This window comes from Plecotus auritus (genome assembly GCF_963455305.1).
Source record: "Plecotus auritus genome assembly, chromosome: 1".
Taxonomy (NCBI): domain Eukaryota; kingdom Metazoa; phylum Chordata; class Mammalia; order Chiroptera; family Vespertilionidae; genus Plecotus; species Plecotus auritus.
The window spans coordinates 46,090,542-46,113,665 of NC_137770.1; the positions used below are offsets into that span (position 1 = coordinate 46,090,542).

At 38.2% G+C, this 23,124-nt stretch overlaps 1 protein-coding gene across 2 annotated transcripts in view; it reads left to right on the forward strand.

Annotated features, from left to right (window-relative positions):
• Positions 1–23,124, forward strand: part of SOS2 (SOS Ras/Rho guanine nucleotide exchange factor 2) — a 112,246-nt gene that overhangs the window by 57,467 nt on the left and 31,655 nt on the right. For both annotated transcript variants that reach the window (XM_080669427.1, XM_080669428.1), the window contains 4 exons: positions 4,621–4,719; positions 20,506–20,633; positions 21,354–22,009; positions 22,602–22,683. In XM_080669427.1, coding sequence (XP_080525553.1) covers positions 4,621–4,719; positions 20,506–20,633; positions 21,354–22,009; positions 22,602–22,683 — 965 coding nt within the window. The remainder of the gene's footprint in view (positions 1–4,620; positions 4,720–20,505; positions 20,634–21,353; positions 22,010–22,601; positions 22,684–23,124) is intronic.

Sequence of the window (23,124 nt, forward strand, 5' to 3'; positions counted from 1 at the left end):
CTGGTTTAAATGCTTTAAAAGTGATGATTTCGATGTGAAAGACAAAGAACGTCCAGGTCAACCAAAAAAGTTTGAAGACCAACAATTACAAGCTTTATTGGATGAATATGCGTGTCAAACTCAAAAACAACTTGCAGAAAGATTAAACGTTGCTCAGCAAACAATTTCCAATTGGTTACAAGCAGTGGGACAGATTTTAAAGGAAGGAAAATGGGGCCCACATCAACTGAATGAAATACAAATGGAAAACGGAAAAGTCATCAGTAAAATGTTGCTTCAACGGCAGAAAGAAAGTCTTTTTTTGCATTGAATTGTTACTGGAGATGAAAAGTGGGTTTATTTTGAGAATCCCAAACGCACAAATCATGGGTTGATCCAGGTCAACCATCAACATCGACTGCAAGGCCAAATAGCTTCAGAAAGAAGACAATACTCTGTGTTTGGTGGCATCTGGAAGGTGTGGTGTATTATGAGCTTCTAAAACCAGATGAAACCGTTAATACTGATCACTACCAACAACAAATAATCAATTTGAACCACGCTTTGATCGTAAAATGACCAGAATGGCCAGAAGACACGGCAAAGTAATTTTGCTTCATGATAACGCACCATCACATACTTCAAAACCAGTTAAAGACACATTAAAAGATCTTGCCTGGGAAGTATTAACCCACCCGCTGTATTCACCAGACCTTGCTCCTTCAGATTACCACTTGTTCTGATCGATGGCACACGCACTTTCTTTTCTTTTCTTTTTTTTTTTAGTTTTCTTTTTTTTTTTTAAATTATTGATTAAGGTATCACATATTTGTCCTCATCCCCCCATTCCCATCCCAAACCCCTCCCCACGCATGCCCCCACCCCCGTGTTGTCCATGACCACTGGTTAGGCTTTTCTGAGCATCTCTTCAAAATGTAGGAAGAAGTGGAAAATTGGGTCTCTGAATGATTTGCCTCAAAACAAGCAAAGTTCTATTGGGATGGTATCCACAAATTACCTGAAATATGGGGGAATGTGTAGCTAGCGATGGACATTACTTTGAATAAAGCACTTTTGATGTTTCTCTTGAAATTATCGTGTTTTCTTTGATTACAAAATCCGCATTATTAACCGGTACACCTGGTATTCTACGTCTATTAAAAAACTTGTCAATGTGGAATAAAAATTATATCTAATTCTCAAAATTTATTTCAATGAAGGAATCATTTTTTAAAGTTAATCTTATATGTAGATATAAACCATAAAGTAAACATTTGTTAAATTGGACAATCTGCCAGTAAGCTATTTGCATATTCATTTAAAGCACTCACATTTCTTGTTTTATCCCTATGTTATTAGTAATTTTTACTGTATGATTTGATGTCTGGGGTGCAATTATTTAAGCTATTGCTCCAGATAATCAGTGAAGTTGAATGAGTTAGATAAAACCCCTTTGCAGGCCAAACTCATTTGTACTGTATTAACTTTAAAAAGCTAAAGTAATGCTTCATTTAAAAAAATTATAAAAAAGTTTGGGGGGGGGGGAAGAAGAGATCAACCAAAGAACTTGTATGCATATAAGTATAACCAATAGACATAGTCGGGGGGGAGGGTTGGGGAGGGACAGGCTGGGAGAGGACAATGGGGGAAAAGGGGACATATGTAATAATTTCAGTAATAAAGAATATAAATAGCCCTAACTGGTTTGGCTCAGTGGATAGAGCATCAGCCTGCGAACTCAAGGGTCCCAGGTTCAATTCCGGTCAAGGGCATGTACCTTGGTTGTGAGCACATACCCAGTAGGGAGTGTGCAAGAGGCAGCTGATCAATGTTTCTCTTTCATCGATGTTTCTAACTCTCTATCCCTCTCCCTTCCTCTCTGTAAAAAAATCAATAAAATATATTTTTTTAAAAAGAATATAAATAAATAAATTTTTAGAATTTGTATAGCACACCTTAAAAATATGAGCTTTGGCCCAACTAATAGTTGCCAAGTCTATTGAGCAAATTATAATTTAATTTCAGTTAATATGTGAGAATTATGGGAGTGTTTATGGGGATATTTTTTAAAGGTAGCATTTGAGATACTTCATATTATATTTCTCTGAAGAGAAATACCAATTTAAATAAACCATGCATAATGATGTTTAAAATCAACATGGCTGACTTTTAAAAATCCCTTATATATTTTAGAAAATCATGTATTCTACAGACTATTAGTTTTCTTTTAAAAAAATACATGTTTTTATTTATTTCAGAGAGAAAGGGAGAGGGAGAGAAAGATAGAAACATCAATGATGAGAGAGAATCATTGATTGGATGCCTCCTGCAAACCCCACACTGGGGATCGAGCCTGCAACCCAGGCATGTGCCCCAACCAGGAATCGAATGGTGACCTCCTGGTTCATAGATAGATGCTCAACCACTGAGCATACCGGCCAGGCTAGACTATTAATTTTTAAAACTGAAATATATGTAACCCTAGCTATACACTAAGATATTTCAGGCCATATACGAGCACAGATAACTTGAGGGAATCAGTTTCTAGTCGGCCTGCCACCTTGTTTGTGTTTTTGCATTCTGTTTTCCAATTTCTCTTAGCCATTACCTATAACCATATTGAATTTCCCATTATGCATTGATCCAAGGTGTAAAAACTTCCAGGGCACCAGTCAGGAAAAAATGTATTTCTCCTGATATAGAATTCTGAATGGAGTTCCTGGACCCAATTCCGAAGTAGGGGGTGGTTCACTCCCAACAACAAACAATTCTCAGACACCAGCAAGAATTCAAATCAGTTCGGACACTACTGGAGATAGGACCAGATTCCACAGTTTAAGACTTCAATCATGCAATATTGGGCTCTCCAGCTACACACACACACACACACACACACACACACACACACACACACACACACTCTCTCTCTCTCTCTCTCTCTCTCTCTCTCTCTCTCTCTCTCTCCCTCTCCCTCTCCCTCTCCCTCTCTCCCTCCCTCCCCCTCTCTTCTCTCTCCAGATGCCAGCAGCAAGCCTTGGCTCTTACTTTATCTGACCAACTGGCTATATTGGGGTTCCAATGACTCCCTCCTTGGGTTCAATTTGCTAAACTGGCTCAGAGAAACATTTTACTTACTAGATTACTGGTTTATTATGAAAGTATATCAAAGGAAAAAGATATTAAGGGGTATGAGGCATCAGCCAGATGAACAGATAACATGGGGTGAGGTTCCCAACAAAAAAGCTTGTCCCCATGGAACTTGGGGCCTCAGCATAGTGGCACATGGAAACATTCTGGTTCCCCAATATGGAAGTTCTCCAAAAAGACCAATAAACTCCCCTTCTGGGTTTATATGGATGCTTCATCAGGTGTTCTAGATTGACAGTGTTAGTGGCCACTGGAAATTGAACTCAATCTCTAGCTCCTCTTCCCTCCCCTAAATCAGGCCTGGCAGTGGGGCTGATAATTCCAAACCTCTAATCACAGGGTTGGTTTTCCTGGCAACCAGGCCCTAGTCTAAAAGTCATCATTAACATAACAAAAGGCACCTTTTTTCACTCTCTAAACTTAGAAAATTCCTAGGGTGTGGGAATCCTGGAACTGTGATGTAGATGAGATATCTTATAAATCACAATGTCACAAGTTCATTGAGTGCAAAGCAAAGAGTTCCAAGAGAACTTTTTTGATTATTAAAAACTCTTGGTAGTTAAAATGGCATGTCATGGCTACCTATGTCTTGTCATATCTATCTAAGAATTAAGAAGTGAGATGGTTTTAACAGGGTGAATATTAACTTTTTAAAAAACCAACTGAGTTACACTGGCTGAGCAAGAGTTTACTTTTTAATGTTAATTTTTGGAGGCAGACAGCAACAGTGGTTTAACTTTTATTTTTACTTCACCATTCATTGGACAATGGGAGAAAGAAGATGGAGACTTTTGTAAAGTTAAAGTTCTCATACCTGGATGTTAGGTTCTTCTAGATGCTTCCCATACTTAAGAATGTGACATTAACGTGTATTTGAATTTAAAAATGAAATCAGAGTTTTTGCAGAAAAAGAGTCTCATCTGACTGTTTATTTTGACAGTGAAGATTGGCTCTGTCAATTAAGTGATAATGACAGACATTTTTCATAAATTAAATGAGCTAAATCTGAAATGTTTAAATCATTGTTTGGTGAAATATATTTAAATCATATTTACCATATATATATATATATATATATATATATATATATATATATATATATATATATAACATCTCCCCCAGAAATATCCTTTGTAACTATCACATTTAAAACATTTCAAATGGTGACATAAAAATGTGAGAAAAAGTTCATCACTTTTCAAAATTCCTGTAGAGTATGTGGAGCCCTAATTTTTTAAAGAAAAGCTTAGAGGACTATACTGAAAGTTATTTTAGCCATGTAAGAGATAAAGAAATTTAAGTATTTAACAACTTTAAGGAGTAAAAAGGAGAAAAAAAACTTAATCGACAGCTCTTCGATTTTAATAAAGAACATGTTTTTCATTATAGTTTTGATAAGTCTGTTTCTTGTAATTTTAAAAGCCATTTTTGTTTGGCACTGCTGTTATATATCCTTGATATCAGCGGTATAATGTTATGTCTTTTTCTTTGCAGTCCATTGCTGATGGTTTTAGAGAGGCAGTTCGTTATGTCCTTCCACGCCTTATGCTAGTGCCTGTGTATCACTGTTGGCACTATTTTGAATTATTAAAGGTAAGATGAAAGCTTTCTGAACCAAAAGTACTGGCATTTATGAGGCTTAAAAACTAGTTTTTTATCTGATCAGGTTATTTTAAAATACTTTTTATTCATAAAAATAAATTATCTTAAATGTTTACCTTCTTTTTACAGACCATGAAGAAAAGCTTTTATTTCTTATCTTCATATCATTTCCATGTGGTGGATAGAGACAGGAAAATGTATCTTTATCTGTCATTTCATAATATAGACTCTCTAAGTACTAATGTTATAAAAAAAAAGTTTACTTTTTTTTAAAGTGAATGTTTTTATTGATTTTTTTTAGAGAGAGAGAAAGGGCTAGGAAGAGAAAGATAGAAACATCAATGAGGAGAGAAACATTATTGATTGGTTGCCTCCTGCATATCCCCTACTGGGGACCAAGCCTGAAACCCGGGCATGTGCCCTGACTGGAAATCGAATCAGTGACATCTTGGTTCATGGGTCAACACTCAACCAACTGAGCTACACTGGCTGGGCAAGAGTTTACTTTTTAAAATTAATTTTTGGAGGCAGACAGCAATAGTGGTTTAACTTTTATTTTATATTTTTTAAAATATATTTTTATTGAATTCAGAGAGGAAGGGAGAAGGAGAGAGAGTTAGAAACATCAATGATGAGAGAAACATTATTGATTGGTTGCCTCCTGCACCCCCCTACTGGTGATTGAGCCTGCTCCCTGGGCATATGCCCTGACTGGGAATCGAACTGTGACCTCCTGGTTTATAGATCCACGCTCAACTGATGAGCCACACTGGCTGGGCTTAACTTTTATTTTAAATAAGTAATAATCTTTATACATAACATTGTTCTAAATTTTCATCTTGCTTTAACTTATGAAGAAAAGCACTTTTGAAGTTGACATATTTTTTTCATGCAGTGTAATATTCTTCCTCTTTTAGCTAGGACCCAAGGAACATTTAAAAAAGAATTATGGTAAAACTAGAACTTTTCAAAGATCAGTAAACATAAAAATATATTGAATTCTTAAAGGTTCTAATAAGCAATGTAAACTTTATTATGGTACATTACATACTTATCAGAAAAGTATGTAATAAAACGTAAACATAAGTGTGTTACATAATTAATAAATATAATGTGTAAACACACCAGAGCTAAACCACTACCCTGACATTAATGGCAGTTACTTCCTTGCTTTTGTTTCCAGTTTAAAACACCTATGTATATATCACTAATATAATATACACACACACACACACACACACACACACACACACACACACACACACACACACACACACACACACACACACATACACACAGCCTGTTTCTGAATTTTATATAAATTAGGTCAAATTGTATATATTATTTTCTGTGTTATATCTTCTCTCAAAGCTATATTTATTGATGTTCTTATATGTTGTTATAGTTTAATTTTCTTCCAGTTTGAATAAACAATGATTTGTTTATTCTTTTCTGATTGTTTTGCTATTACTGATAACACTTGCTATGGACATTCTCTTATGTATCTCTTGGTACACGTGTGCATGCATTTATTTCTCTAGAGTATGTACTTAGGAATGGAATTGCTTGGTTTTAGGGTATACATGTTTTCAGATTTAATAGATAATGCCAAGCAGCTTTCCAAAGTGGGTTGTACAGTTTACACTCCTTCCAGAATGCATGAGATATCTTTCTTTATGCATATTTTCATACTTTAAAATTTTTGTCATCTGGTGTATTTATAATAGTCTCTGATGGTTTTAATTTGTATTTCTTTTATTATTAGTGAATTGTGTGTATAGTATGTTTATTGGTCTCTTGGATAATCTTTTGTGGAGTTAAGTCTTTTGCCATTTTGAATATCTTATGTGGTTTGCCTTTGTATTCCATGTTTTTATTTGTCCTTGTTGCTATGCATGAATTGTACTCTATATTTATCCTAAGGGTTATAGTTTCACTGATGAGTGATGGGGTGATTTCCCTCTCTTATTCATTCTTTGAGCCTTAAAGCACTACTGCCTAGTTATAAAAGAGTATCTGCTGCCTTTGGACAGGCATCAGAATTCCAGTGTTCTTTTTTCCACTTCATGTTCCATTTGCACTTTCTCTTGATATTTAAGATACCAAAAGGGCATATGGAGAGATGGAGATTTTTTTTTAGATTCTCCATTCTCATTTCTCTACCTCATAGCTACTGATCTTTATTAACTACAGCTAACATCTAAGGACTTTTGCCTACTTTCAGATTATTTCCCTTTTCGATTGTAATTTCAACATATCTTGCTCAATAAAATTTTCTTCCCGACGTTTTTATTGCTCTTTTTTTAGTAAGGTATCCTTCTGCTTCAGCATTTTGTACCTCTCCTTTGGGATACCAGGTTGATGGCTTAAAGAACTGTTCAGACTTTCTCTAACTCATTAGAAATAATATTAAAATGAAAACCAGAATAACTATATTTTGTAGGTGTCTAGTCAAGGTATCCATTTGATGATTTCTAATGAATGCCTACCTCAAGAATTCTTTTTTATGGAATCTTATAACCCATAATATGTGATCCTGGAGTTCACTAGCTTTTGTGCACAAATAGATGAGCAGCTTGATTGTGTATATCTCCATGGAGACTAATGGATCCATAAAGAACTCATAAAATAAAGATTACAGGCTTCATATGAATAATACATTGGCAGCCCCAGATGTGTATTTGGAGTCTAAAACATTTTAGGTAATGCTCATATCTAATTGGAAGTCCTATCATTAGTGTTATAATTGCCTTCTAATATTGGCCAACATTTAAAAACGCTGGTTTGACTCTGTAATTGAAGGTGGTTTTTTTTTCTTTTTTCTCATCTGGATGTTTAGGTTTTTTGTTTTTTTTTTAAACATTTTATTGATATTTCACAGAGAGGAAGGGAGAGGGATAGAGAGCTAGAAACATCGATGAGAGAGAAACATCGATCAGCTGCCTCCTGCATACCTCCCACTGAGGATGTGCCCGCAACCAAGGTACATGCCCTTGACCGGAATCGAACCCGGGACCCCTCAGTCCCCAGGCCGATGCTCTATCCACTGAGCCAAACCGGTTTCGGCTGGATGTTTAGTTTTTAAAGTCCCTGAGATCTACACCTAAGATCAGGATATTAACTATGATGGCCTTAGTCATCCTGAGGCCATACCTACATTTACCACCAATTAATCACTGGATTCCAAGTGTTCTTAGCTATTGTGATTGGGATTAGTAATTGGTTGGTTAATTAAAATAAAGCAAAGAATCTTAAAATGAAATCTTACATATACTTATGTATTTGCTAGAGGCCCAGTGCATGAATTCATGCACAAGTGGGGTCTGGCCAGCCCACCCCGATTGCTGGCCGGACGGAAAAGCCAGGAAGTTGGCTGTCAGTCTGCCCTCGATCGAGGTACGGGGGGCTGATCGGGGGCAGGATCAGCTGGGGGGAGGGGCCCCTGGCCAGCCAGCCCTGCCCCTGGTTGAACTCCTGGCCGAAGGGACAATTTGCATATTAGGCTTTTATTATATAGGAAGGATATTCTAATCTGTTAACTTAGGGTAAAATATTTTCTTTGAATATTAATCTTTCTGATTTAAGTCACAAAAATTATCTTCTATGATTTCTATTTCCCTTTTCTTTTAGATGAAACATGAACTTGAAGGTGCTTGTAAAGCAATCTTAGTGCAGAAATCTGTTTTTGTAATTCTTCCAAATCTTTTACATTTGTTGTCCCTATACATTTTTATTTTATTTATTTTTTTAAATAAATCTTTATTGTTCAGATTATTACAGGTGTTCCTCTTTTTTTCCCCCATAGCTTTCCTCCACCTGATTCCCCACCCCACCCCATGCCCTTACCCCCCGCCACTGTCTTCATCCATAGGTGTAAGATTTTTGTCCAATATCTTCCCACACCCCTCACACCCCCTCCCCCCTGAGAATTGTCAGTCCACTCCCTTTCTATGTCCCTGATTCTATTATATTCACCAGTCCATTCTGTTCTTCAGATTTTTTATTCACTTGATTTTTAGATTCACTTGTTGGTAGGTATGTATTTGATGTCATTTTGTTGTTCATAATTTTTATCTTTACCTTTTTCTTCTTCTTCCTCTTATTAAAGAACACCCTTCAGCATTTCATGTAATCCTGGTTTGGTGGTGATGAACTCCTTTAGCTTTTTCTTGTCTGTGAAGCTCTTTATCTGACCTTCAACTCTGAATGATAGCTTTGCTGGGTAGAGTAATCTTGGTTGTAGGTTCTTGCTGTTCATCACTTTGAATATTTCTTGCCACTCCCTTCTGGCCTGCATAGTTTCTGCCGAGAAATCAGCTGACAGTCGTATGGGTGCTCCCTTGTAGGTAACTAACCGTTTTTCTCTTGCTGCTTTCAAGATTCTCTCTTTGTCTTTTGCCCTTGGCATTTTAATTATGATGTGTCTTGGTGTGGTCCTCTTTGGATTCCTCTTGTATGGGGTTCTGTGCGCTTCCTGAACTTGTAAGTCTATTTCTTTCACCAGGTAGGGAAAGTTTTCTGTCATTATTTCTTCTAATAGGTTTTCAATATTTTGCTCTCTCTCTTCTTCTGGCACCCCAAAAATTCGGATGTTGGTACGCTTAAAGTTGTCCCAGAGGCTCCTTACACTATCTTCATATTTTTGGATTTTTTCTTTTTGTTTTTCTGGTTGGGTGTTTTTTGTTTCCTCATATTTCAGATCTTTGGTTTGATTCTTGGGGTAAGTTGATCTACAGTTGAGTTTCTGTGTATTCTTTATTTCAGACAGTGTATGCTTAATTTCTGACTGGTCCTTTTCCATTTTTTTGGCATTCTCATTAAGATCCTTAAAGGTCTCACTAAGTTCCTCAGCGGTTTTTAGAAGATTTTTGAGTAACCTTATAAATGTGGTTCTGAACTCTATGTCGTCCAGTAGTTTGCTTTCCTCCATTTCTTTCATTCGTGACATGTTTTCTTTGTCTCCGCATTTTGCTGCTTCCCTGTGTTGATGGAGTGGCTTTGAGTGGTAGGTGACCTATAAGGGGCCAGTAGCTCAGCCTCCCCAATCACCTGAAGTGGACGCCTTTGGTACGCCCCTTTGTGGGCTGAGTGCAAAGTCTTGGTGTAGTTAAGCCTTGATTGCTGTTGGTACACTTGGAGGAATTGACCTCCAAGCCAATTGGCTGTGAGGACCCGCTGTGTCTATAATGGAAGAACTGCTGCGCTGGAGACACGCTTATGGTGCAGGACTTTTTTCAGTGGGGCTTTGGTGCTCACTGAGTCTGCCTCTTGAATGTGTCTCTTATGGATGTGAGGAGTTGAAATCTGGTGTCTCACTCTGACCACTAGGTACACTGGCTTCTGGATCTCCAATGGGGTGCAGGTCAGCTACTGTCTGAGGCCACCCAGCAGGCGCTACAGCGAGAACTACAGTTTTCTCCTCTTTGCTTGGTGTTTGGAGGTTTTGGAGCTGTCTGACCCGTGCTGCAAGTTTGCTAGGTTAAGCTGCAATAGGGCAGACCATTCATATGCTAAAGCCGCTGCTTGGAGCTTGGGTGGGTTTGTAGGTTGTGCGGGGCGGGGTCTCAGGGCGGCACTAGGCTAGGGCGTGGCAAACAGCGATGGCTGCCAGAAGTCGGCTCTGCGTCTCCTACGGTGTCCCTGCGTCCCGCGCCCCAGCACAGTAAACAATTATTCCTGCGTGCAGCCCTGCAAGCAAGCCTCCCTCACTTTCCGACCCCACGGCAGACAGTCCAGCTTCTCCCCTTAGGAGTGTGGGTCCCCCGCGTCTCCCCAGAAACTGGATTCCGGAGTAATCAGGAGCTTGTCTCCCTTCGGGTTGAAAACAGCAGTGCTCCTGATTCGTGCGTCTCCGTACCTCAGCTTTTCTGCGCTTGTGCACCCCTCAAGGCTATTTGCTCTTTCCTTCTAGTTGTAGAACTTCCACTCAGCCAGCTTTCCCGTGGTTCTGGGTGATAGACGTTTTGTCTTTTAGTTGTAGTTTTGAAATTGTTGTGCGAGGCAGCAGTTTAGGTGTTTACCTATGCCGCCATCTTGGATCCTCTCCTATACCTTTTTAAAGGGACTTGCCTTTAAAATTATTTGACTGAGTTTTCACATAAATATCATTTTTATACATATATTTCTTTGACTTATAAAATGTGCAATCAAATTACATAATTACAACATAAGCACAACTGGCATAAACATATTTGGGAACATTTACTGATTTATGGTAAGCATATACTTAATTAGAACGTGGCCCACTTAATTTCTGGCATTTATTGTCCTGTGTGAATCAGCCTGTATGTTATACAGTGGGAATGACCCATAGTAAGAACTACATTTAATATTATGACTGTATACACATACACACACACACACACACACACACACAGTTTTATGCAATGTACTCTGATATATTCTCTTCCACTTTTAAAAAAATTAGTGTAATGCATTAATGGATTATAACATGCAGTTTGAAAAACACTGAAATAAGGACTAATTCTAGACACAGGCTAAGTGAATTATCACATGGACAGATGAAAAGTTATTTTTGTATCTGTTCTGACTACTGTTGGTTTTATATAGCATTTTATTAATTTATTTTTAATTGTGATAAAACTACATAACATGAAACTTATTATCTTACCTGTTTTAAGTGTACAGTTCAGTGGTGTTAAGAATATTGTTATGCAATCAGTGTCATTTTACACTTGGGTTGCTTCTACTTCTTGGCTGTTGTAAATAACGCTGCTATGAATATGGATATACAAATATTTCCTCAAGACTTTGCTTTTAATTCTTTTGGATATATACCCAGAAGTGAAATTGCTGAATCATCTGTTAATTGTAGTTTTTAATTTTTTGAGGAAACATTGTACCGTATTCCATAGCAGCTATACCATTTAAATCTCTACCAACAATGTGCAGGGTGCCAATTTCTCCACATCCCTGCCAACACTTGTTATTTTCTGTGTTTTTATTTTCTGATAGTAGCCATCCTAATGAGGTGCTATTTCATTGTGGTTTTGATTTGCATTTCTCTAAATATTAGTGATAGTATATTTTTATGTGCTTATTGGTTATTTGTATATCTTCTTTTATTCAAGTCCTTTGCCCATTTTTTAATGGGTTGTTTATATTTTGTTTTAGGAGTTCTTTACATATTTTAGATATTAATACCTTATCAGATATATCATTTCTAAATATTTTCTCCTGTTCTGTAGATTGCTTTTTTGTGATATTGTTTGGGCTCAAGTTCTCATCCAAAAGAAATTTCATTTCATGTTATGCTCATTTTGGATGATAACCATAAGAAAAAAGGTTGGACCAGTGTGACTTAAGGCTTTCACATTCCTTTGGGAATAGTAAATACAATCTGGAGCAGTTTTAATTTGAAATATGTACTTCAGACACATAGCAAGGAAGATTTATATGTTGATGTAGCATTTAAATATTATTCAAGTTTTACTTCCCAGAATCAGAATTTATGATAAGCAAATAGAAAAACAATTATAATGAAAACTGATAGGATATCATTTATAGATTGCCTGAAATTATTTTAGAGTACATTATTGGATTATTCTTATTAATATCAATACTTTAAAGTGTGTTTTATAGATAATATATTCTTTTTGTTCTTTTCATTTGAACATCTTTGGGGTTAATCATGAACTACTTTCATTTTCTGTTTTTTCTCAGATAAATTTTAGATTTTTTTCTTAACATATATTTCCATTTATATGTAAAAGGAAAAAAGAAAAAAACAATTTATTTCTTGATTTATAAGTAACTTTATAATATACTTCTTATAAATTAAGGAAACATTTATGTTTATCCTTCTGTTATTAAGAACACGTCTACTCTCTCACTTCAGAATTGATTTATTCCAAGGACAAATAACATACTTTTGCTCTCTAACTATCTGGTCATTCCTTGGAAATTTAGTAATGGAAAGAATAAAAATTCTCCTTTCAAGAGAACTTAATCTATCCTACTTTAGTTTAAAGCTTAACAGGAAAACGTAGTACTAATAACTTCAATGAGGTTCGTTGGGAAAGATAAGCCAGTATTTCAAATATGAGATAATTGAATTTTTAGATAGTACTCTTTTACCTTTTACTTTGAAAAACATAGAGAAAAGTTACAAAAATAGTATAGTGTGAGCTCGCTTCACCTAGATTTATTGTTAACAGGTAATATTTGCTTTGTCACTGTCTTTGTGTTCCTGTGTATGTATATTCGAGTAAGTGTATTCATAAAACCAAGAGCTTGAGATAATGTTATTAAAGGAAATGTTCTGGCTCTTGAAAAAGATTATGAAGATTATTTTACTACATAATATTTACTTTTTCAGTACTGACACATCACTCTGAAGAAAGACATCTGAAGAAAGATAATGCATTTTTTAAAACACAAAGAAAAGTAATATTCAAATGAGTTGAATTTCCCACCAAATTACTTAAATTCTATTTTTATGAAAATCTAGAGAGAAGTTTATTGTTACAAAAAAAAAAAGAATTGATCACATATATATCCACAATGAATTAGAGACAGATTATAACTTATTAAAATTTCCCTTGCTTTAGGCACACAGATATGTATATTAGATGTAACATTTTTGGGGAATTCAAGAGAAACATGCTAAGTATTTAAATGAAGCCTTATAGAGTTAAGAAAAAACTTAAATGAAGTGCAAAATCTTGGACAAGATATACTTATAGATAACAGGAGAATAATGATTGACAGTTAAACAATGATTGACAGTTAATATCTTATGAACTTGGCTATATTCTTTAGCCAAGTTCATAAGATATTACAAATTAATAAAAGTTCACTTCCACTTTATTACTTAAGCACATATTGCAAGGGCATTAATCTCTTTGACCTCTTTTCCAAAGCACACTTAACTTCATTTTATTTCTTAAACTATTAATTATCCAGTTTGTTTTTAACATAGAAGGAATCCCCTTCAATTCCTGGTCACCAGGCTTAGGCATAGGCCAGTACTTTGCGTAATTGTATCTGGTGTCATTGTAGAGAGGCAGTGTAGTAATGGTAAAAATGGGACCTGAATTTTGTTCCTAGGTTTGAATACAGACTCTCCTACTCATCTTGGGTGAATTACTTAACCGTGCTGTGCTTCACTTTCATCATTTGTAACGCGTATAATAATAATAATACCTACCTTACAGAGTTGTAACAAAAATTAAATAAGCTAATGCATAAAAGAACATGCATAGAATAAGAGCTCAGTAAATGTTCATGGTTGTTATTTGTCCAAACATTTAAAATTATAGGTATTTATACAATAGTCATTCATTCTAATTACTTTATTGAGTACCTATCATTTGCAGATACTGTACAAAAAATGAGCAAAACATATCCCCATGTTTAAGGATGTCATGGTTTAGTGAAGAAGATGACTATTAAACAAAGAATCCTATATAATAATACCCTAATATACAAATAGACAGAATGACAGACCGACCGGTGCTATGATGTGCACTGACCACCAGGGGGCAGATGCTCAATGCAGAAGCTGCCCCCTGATAGTCAGTGCACTCCCACAGGGGGAGCACCGCTCAGCAAGAAGTGGCAGGGGAGCACAGTGGTGGTGGTGGGAGCCTCTCCCGCCTCCACTGCAGGCGGGCGGTAAGGAGTGAGGGGTCCCGGACTGCAAGAGGGTGCAGGTTGGGCTGAAGGACCCCCCTCGCAGTGCACGAATGTCATGCACCAGGCCTCTAGTTACAATATAAGTACCTAATATAAGTAGTACTATGGGCACACTGAAGCAGGAATAACTATGTCTAGGGAAATTAGAAAAATTAATATGCGTGTTGGATATATAGGGCTTTTATAGGTGTGTGTGTGTGTGTGTGTGTGTGTGAGAGTGTGTGAGAGAGAGAGATTTATTGGGGGAGGCCATGAAAGACAAATGCCGAGGAACTGTTGCAGATTAAAAAAGACAATAGCAACATGACAGCTAAGTGCAGCACTAACTAGGTCCTATATTGGGGGGAAATTACCCTAACATACAGGATTAGGACATTGACAAAACTGGACATGTGCTGTGTATTAGATAATAGATCTTTACCAGTGTTAAATTTCCAGAAGTTGGTCATTATATTGTGACAGAATATTTTTGTTCTAAGGCATACCACTGAAACACTAAAGGAGTAAAAAAGAATACTATTTGAGAGTAAATGCTGATACTTTTGAATTTTTCACATATTTCAAAAACAATCTCAGAACCATTCAGCTATGGTTCCTTTTCCTCAGCAAGGAACTAAGAATATTATCACAAACTAGAGGCCCATGCACCGGTGGGGTCCCTCGGGACCCCTCGGGGGATGTCGGACTGCCAGTTTTGGCTCGATCCCCACAGGCCAGGCTGAGGGACCCCACCAGTGCATGAATCCGTGCATCGGGACTCTAGTATGCAATAAGATCTTTGGTTAATCTCTTCCTGCCCTCCTCCCTCCCATCTGAGATTCATCAGTCTGTTCCGTGTTTCCATGCCTGTGTCTTGAGCGTCTGCCCCCTGGTGGTCAGTGCATGCCATAGCTACCAGTCAAATGGTCAAACGGTTGCTTAGGTTTTTATATATAAAGACTAGAGGTTCGGTGCACAAAATTTGTACACTGTTGAGGGGGGTGGTCCCTCAGCCCAGCCTGCGCCCTCTCGTAGTCTGGGATCCCTTAGGGGATGTCCGCCTGCCAGCTTAGGCCCGATCCCTAAGCTGGCAGGCGGACATCCCTCTTGCAGTCCTGGACCCCTCACTCCTTACCGCCCGCCCGCTCGCTGCTCCTTACTGCTCGACTCACTGCTCCTTAGCACTGCCACAGAGGCAGGAGAGGCTTCCGCCACTGCCGCTGTGCTCGCCAGCTGTAGGAGCATACTGACCACCAGGGGGCAGCTCCTGCATTGAATGTCTGCCTTCTGGTGATCAGTGCACATCATAGTGACCGGTCATTCTGGTTGTTCTGTTGTAATGGTCGCTTAGGCTTTTATTATATAGAATAGAGGCCCGATGCACAAAATTCGTGCAAGGGGCTCAGCCCTTGCAGCCTCGGCCAGCCCTCACAGCCCCGGCTTCATCCGGAAGGTTGTTCTGCTGTTTGGTCTAATTAGCATATTAGCTCTTTATTATATAGGACTAGAGGCCTGGTGCACGAATTCGTGCACGGGTGGGGTCCCTCGGCATGGTCTGCGGGGATTGGACTGAAACTGGCAGTCCAGCGCCGCCTGCCACTCCTGCCTGCAGCTCCTGCTCATCCTGGCCCCCCTGCCTCTGCCATGGGCTCATGCCCAGTCAGTCCTGATTGGGAGAGGTAGCATTCGCCAGCAGTGAGCCCTGCATCTGGCGCCCATACTGGGCGGGAGGGTAATCCGGGACACGATAGGCCCTCTCAGCGGGCGGTGAGATGCCCTTGCTGGCATGGGATCTGGATCCGTCCTGCTGACGTTTGCTCAGGTTGTTGGGAGCCACCTGGTGGCCACTTTTATATCATTTTTTCATTGCTGAGCATCTAGGGAGGGGAAGCAACCATGGTGCCCGAGGCTGACTTCCAGGAAGCCAGCGGCGCTGTCGGGATCATGCCAGTGGCGCCGGTCCATCAGTGCCTGGCCCATTCTCCAGAGATTGGACTACTGAGGGTGTGAGTGGCTGCCGCCAGGCTGGTGGGCCACCTGGATGGGTGGGTCAGCTGAGCAGCACTCCCGCTGTTGGAGCGCACTGACCACCAGGGGGCAGCTCCTGCATTGAGCATCTTCCCCCTGGTGATCAGTGTGCATCATAGCAACTGGTCGACCGGACATTCGGTTGTTCGATTGCTTAGGCTTTTATATATATAGATTACTCTCAGGAGAGAAAATGGTGCACATTCACTTATACACAGAATGAGATGAAGCATATTGGCAAAATGGTGACAGTATTAGGAATAATTTGTATTTTTATAATTTTTCTATAAATTTGATATTATTTCAAAAGAAAAAATGTAAGGGGTGGCTGAGATAAGAAATTCATAGGAAGGAGGCATTTCAATTAGTAGTTTCTATGTCAGTGTAAGATGTTTAGGAATGCATTCTTTCAAATATCTGTAGGGAATTAGCTTGCATATTTATTAATCTGATGTTCATTAAATCTCACTGCAGAACATTCAAGAGAATGTTAGCAAATTATTGAACTAAGGTTATACCAAATAGCCATTATTTTATATACCAAACAGCCATTATTTTATATACTTTAGTGTATGTCCCTCAGCCCAGCCTGCACCCTCTCCAATCTGGGACCCATCGAGGGATGTCCGACTGCCCATTTAGGCCCGATCCTACTTGGATCGGGCCTAAACGGGCAGTCGGACATCCCTCTCACAATCCAGAACTGCTGGCTCCCAACTGCTCGCTTGCCTGCCTTCCTGATTGCCCCTAACCGCTTCTGCCTGCCAGCCTGATCACCCCCTAACCACTCCCCTGCCAGCCTGATTGATGCCTAACTGCTCCCCTGCCAGCCTGCTTGCCCCTAACTGCCCTCCCCTGCAGGCCTGATCCCCCCCAACTGCTCTCCCCTGCAGGCATTTGGGTCCCCCCCAACTGCCCTACCCTGCAGGCCCAGTCACCCCCAGCTTCCCTCCTCTGCCGGCCTGGTCACCCCTAACTGCCCTCCCCTACAGGCTTGATTGCCCCCAACTTCCCTCCCTTGCAGGCCTGGTCCCTCCCAACTGCCCTCCCATGCTGGCCATCTTGTGGTGGCCATCTTGTGTCCACATGGGGTCAGTCATCTTTGACCACATGGGGGCAGCCATCTTGTGTGTTGGAGTGACAGTCAATTTGCATATTATTCTTTTATTAGATAGGAGGATTAGATAGGATAGAGGTCTGGTGCATGGGAGGGGGCCAGCTGGTTTGCCCTGAAGGGTGTCCCGGATCATGGTGAGGGTTCCCTTGGGGCGTGGGGCAGCCTGGGCGAGGGGCTGTGGTGGTTTGCAGGCTGGCCACACCCCCCGGTGACCCAAGCAGAGGCCCTGGTATCTGGGATTTATTTATCTTCTATAATTGAAGCTTTGTAGCCTTGAGTGGAGCCAAGCCTCCTGCTCGCTCCGTCCCCAGCCATTTTTGCTGGGATTTATTTATCTTCTATAATTGAAACTTTGTAGCCTTGAGTGGAGGCCTGGGCCCGCCAGGGTATGCGGAAAGCTTGGCTTCCTCCATTGCCGGGGAAACCCAAGCCTCCTGCTCTCTCTGTGGCCGCAGCCATCTTGGTTGGGTTAATTTGCATGCTCGCTCCTGATTGGCTGGTGGGTGTGGCTTGTGGATGTAGTGGAGGTATGGTCAATTTGCATATCACTCCCTTATTAGATAGGATATCACCAGAAAATCCTGTGCTTTAATAGCCTGAATTTTTATTTCTTTTTGATAAGCTGTCATTATTACATGGACATTTAGAAATGACATGGTCATTTATGTGGAAGAGTTTGAATAGCCAGAAAACCAAGTAGAAATTTTGTGTTCTCATACACCTAAATTGAAAAGCAGTTCTTATTTTGCCTTTTTTTTTTTTTAAATCCTCACCTGAGGATATATTTCCATTGATTTTTAGAGAGAGTGGAAGAGAGAGGGAAAGACAGAAATATCTATGTGAGAGAAACACATTGATTTGTTGCCTCCTGCACGCGCCCTGATCAGGGCCCTGGTCGGGGAGGAGCCTGCAACCGAGGTACATGCCCTTGACTGAAATCGAATCCGGGACCCTTCAGTCTGCAGTCTGACGCTCTATCCATTGAGCCAAACCAGTTAGGGCCAGTTCTCATTTTGGTAGAATCTCATTATTAGTGATAATTTGGAAGGTTGAATCAATAAAAGCAGTAAGAATACAAAAAAACTGTAATTAACTATTTTATATTATTAATAGCTATATTTATTAAGGAAATATTTTAGAGTGGAACTGAGAAGAATCTTTTTGTAAGAAATCTTTAAAACAGCGTAAGTGGCCCTAGCTGGTTTGGCTCATGGATAGAGCATTTGCCTGCGGACTGGAAGGTCCTGGGTTCAATTCCAGTCAAGGGCACATGCTCGGGTTGCAGGCTTAATCCCCAGTAGGGGGCGTGCAGGAGGCAGCCGATCAGTGATTCTCATTATTGATGTTTCTATATCTAGCTCCCTTACCCTTCTTCTCTGAAATCAATAAAAGTATTTTTTTAAATAGTAATAATAAAAAAAAATAAAACAGCATAAGTGACTTGGTAGTATTTTCATCTTTAAAAATTAGAATGATCAAGTACTGATCCTATTTTTAAATTGCCATTTGTTATTTTGTATTTTGTAAAACTCTTTCCCTTCATCTTTTTAATTTTTTGTTTCTTAATCTAGAGATTATGGTTTTACTTCTAATGGCAATTACTCAAATTATTTATGTTGCAAATCTTTTGATAGCAATACTTTAAAAAATATATGATGGCTCTGTGCTCCAGATAGAGAATAATTTCTAAGACATAGAAATGAGAGGTAATGGACCCAGTACTCAATATCCATTTAGTTTCTTGCTGAGGAGGGGGAACCATTGCTGAATGGTTTTCAGGTAATTCTCGGAATATAAGGAATATTCATCACAAAAGTTCTAGTAAGGTAGTTTAAGATCATGAAATAAATTTAAATTAAAAAAATCTAAAAGAAATGTTTATAATTTTTCCAGATTCCTGAGTAAATGTACAATTGTATTCATATGCTCTCTATATCTATATAATGCCCCATTTTTAATTCTATGTCAAACAAATTAAAACATTGAAGTATCATCCAACGTGAATTATTAAAAATAAATTTTCTTCCATTTTGAAAGTGAAAGACAAGAAATTTTTAGATAAGTAAAATAAATACAGAGTTGTTAAGATTAATAATGCTGCAATTTATACATCTTATTTCTAAGGGTTAATAAGATAGAATATTAATAAGATAGACTATTAACTTTCATGTTTTCTTGATATTTGCTAGAATGGTTGAATTTTATGTTGTAAAAAATATAAGTTGAATCCTTTGTGAGGTGCTGTTTTCAGAAAAAATTTATGATGGATTAAAGTGTTAAAGTTAGCAATTTGGTTATGTTGTATAACAAAGATATTCAAGCTTTGCATAATCTCTAAAACTTAAGAATGCCATTATAAAGAACTAGAGGCCCAGTGCACGAATTCATGCACGGGTGGGGTCTGGCTGGCCCGGCCCCAATTGGGGCGGATCGAGCCAGATCAAGCCGGGCCTGTCAGGAGGAGGAGGAGACGGCGGGAGGTTGGCCGGCAGGGCTGGCTAGGGGGAGGGACTGCAGGAGGTTGGCCGGCCGGCCCCACCCCCTGATCGGGCCAGTTTGCTGGCCGCAGTGGGCATCATAGCAGCCAGTTGTTCTGGTCATTACGGTGTTCCGGTCCCTGGCCTTTTAAATATATATAGATATGAAATAATTTGTGTTTCTTATTTTCTCTATTCATAGTTATTAACAAATAAAAGTCACTTTTAAGTTTCATGTTTTGAGCTATTTTTATATATCTAGAAAATGTCCAAATGGTTATCACAGTTTATTTTATTTTTTTCCTGATTGCTTTGGTAATAGGACTTTATATATTTGTATTGTATACACATATGTAGAAAGAGGACTGATTTGAAGTATACGTGATTATATAAAATCATAGTGGTTTTTATTAAGTGCATTTAAACTTCATTTAGAGTTATAATATTGCTGCTTCCTCTAAATGAGAAAGGGAAACAATTGAACAATGTAGGTTTAATTTTCTTTTTGGGTCTTCCTAGCAATTGAAAGCATGTAGTGAAGAACAAGAAGATAGAGAATGTTTGAACCAAGCGATTACTGCTCTCATGAATCTCCAAGGTAGTATGGATCGAATTTACAAGCAGTATTCACCTCGACGCCGACCTGGGTAATTCCAAACTGTTGAAAATATGAATGCTTCTGCATACTTCACTTACATTTGATGCCTGTTTTTCTCAAGAAGTGTTGTTTAGCCGAAACCGGTTTGGCTCAGTGGATAGAGCGTCGGCCTGCGGACTGAGGGGTCCCAGGTTCAATTCCGGTCAGGGGCATGTACCTTGGTTGCGGGCACATATCCAGTGGGGGCTGTGCAGGAGGCAGCTGGTCTATGTTTCTCTCTCATCGATGTTTCTAGCTTTCTATCCCTCTCCCTCTCTGTAAAAAATTAATAAAATATATTTTTTTTAAAAAAAAAGAAGTGTTGTTTATAGTGATAGTTGCATTCTTGAAAATTATACTTTGGTTTTACGTTTTTATTTTGGTCTTCTAGTCTTTTTAAATTGCCATTGTATTATTGTTAAGATATGTGTAAAAAATTTAAAAGATATAGTTGATAAGTTTTGTATAATTTATATAAGAAATAGGATTATTTAATTTTAAGTCGTATGGCAATAGGAATGAAATATAGAGTCTCTGGCACTTCTCTTGCACAATATGAAATTGAGGCTTGTAGTGGCAAAGTTAGTAGAAGAAAATAAATGCTGTGTGCAAAATCTAGTGTTTGTTTATTTAATATTTTTGTCACTTGATTTGAGGTAGTTTACACTTAAAGCAATTATAGTTGCTTAGTCATTGAATAAGCTAACTTTGTCTTGGTATTTTTTTTTAGGGATCCTGTTTGCCCTTTTTATAATCGTCAATTAAGAAGCAAGCACCTGGCTATTAAAAAAATGAATGAAATTCAGAAAAACATAGATGGATGGGAAGGCAAAGATATTGGACAGTGTTGTAATGAATTCATTATGGAAGGTCCATTGACAAGAATTGGTGCTAAACATGAACGGCATATTTTTCTTTTTGATGGCTTAATGATTAGCTGCAAACCCAATCATAGCCAGTCACGGCTTCCAGGTTACAGTAGTGCAGAATATAGATTAAAAGAAAAATTTGTCATGAGAAAAATACAAATATGTGATAAAGAGGATACTTGTGAGTACAAACATGCTTTTGAATTAGTATCCAAAGATGAAAACAGCATAATATTTGCTGCTAAATCGGCTGAAGAGAAAAATAATTGGATGGCAGCACTTATTTCTCTTCATTATCGTAGTACTCTAGATCGAATGCTAGATTCAGTATTATTGAAAGAAGAAAATGAGCAACCACTGAGATTACCAAGTCCTGAAGTTTATCGTTTTGTGGTAAAAGACTCTGAGGAAAACATTGTTTTTGAAGACAACTTGCAAAGTAGAAGTGGAATCCCCATTATTAAAGGAGGAACAGTGGTGAAGTTAATTGAAAGATTAACATATCATATGTATGCAGGTATGTGAAACTCATTACAAGTGATTGTCTTACCAGTGGTCGGCAAACTCATTAGTCAACAGAGCCAAATATCAACAGTACAACGATTGAAATTTCTTTTGAGAGCCAAATTTTTTAAACTTAAACTTCTTCTAACGCCACTTCTTCAAAATAGACTTGCCCAGGCCGTGGTATTTTGTGGAAGAGCCACACTCAAGGGGGCAAAGAGCCGCATGTGGCTCGCGAGCAGCAGTTTGCCGACCACGGGTCTAGGCTGAAGGAGTTAAAAGCTTTTCAAAAATGTTCAAAAGGCTTGAGGCCTGAAAAAAAATGCCTCTAAAATATGAAAAGAATACTGCAGAATCAAAGGGAATAAGTAACTAAATGTCTCTAAAATACAATATTATTAACTTCACTGATAATTAAATATTCATAAAAATTATATATCCATAAATCTTGAATGTGAAAACAATCCTCATTTCTCAAGAAATACTGTGATTGGCAGAAAGAGCCACAATTGGAAAAGCCAGGATATAAGGAAAAAGGAAGTAAGGCCTCCAAAATATGCTGAATAAATTGAATATGCAACCTGTTTTATGCTCTATTTTTTCAGATCCCAATTTTGTTCGTACTTTTCTTACTACATATCGTTCATTTTGTAAACCACAGGAATTGCTAAGCTTACTGATTGAACGGTAAGAAAAATTTTTATTTCACTTATATTTGCATTTTGTAAAAACAACTGTTTTTTGTCTTGTAAAATGCTGGGTACCTAGAATCTACTCAAATGGTTTTTTAATAAAATTTATTTGGCATAAAATTAGCAGTATTTCTGTTCACTTTAAACAGTGTGCTTAAACTGAAATCCCTGTTTATAATAAAGGTCTTTTCAGAGCTTAGTAATGTTTATAGTGGTAATCAGAAAGACCCATTTTAGAGGATAAAAAAAACTATGTATCTTAATTAAATTGTTTTCTGTACAATAAAACAATGTTTCCTTAAAAGATACTTTTTTACTTTTAAAACAAACTTTTTATTATGAAATATTTCAAAATGTGTACAAGAGTGAATAGGAAAGTATAATAACCTCATGTATCAGTCATCCAACTGCAGTAATTATCAACTCATTTGTGCCC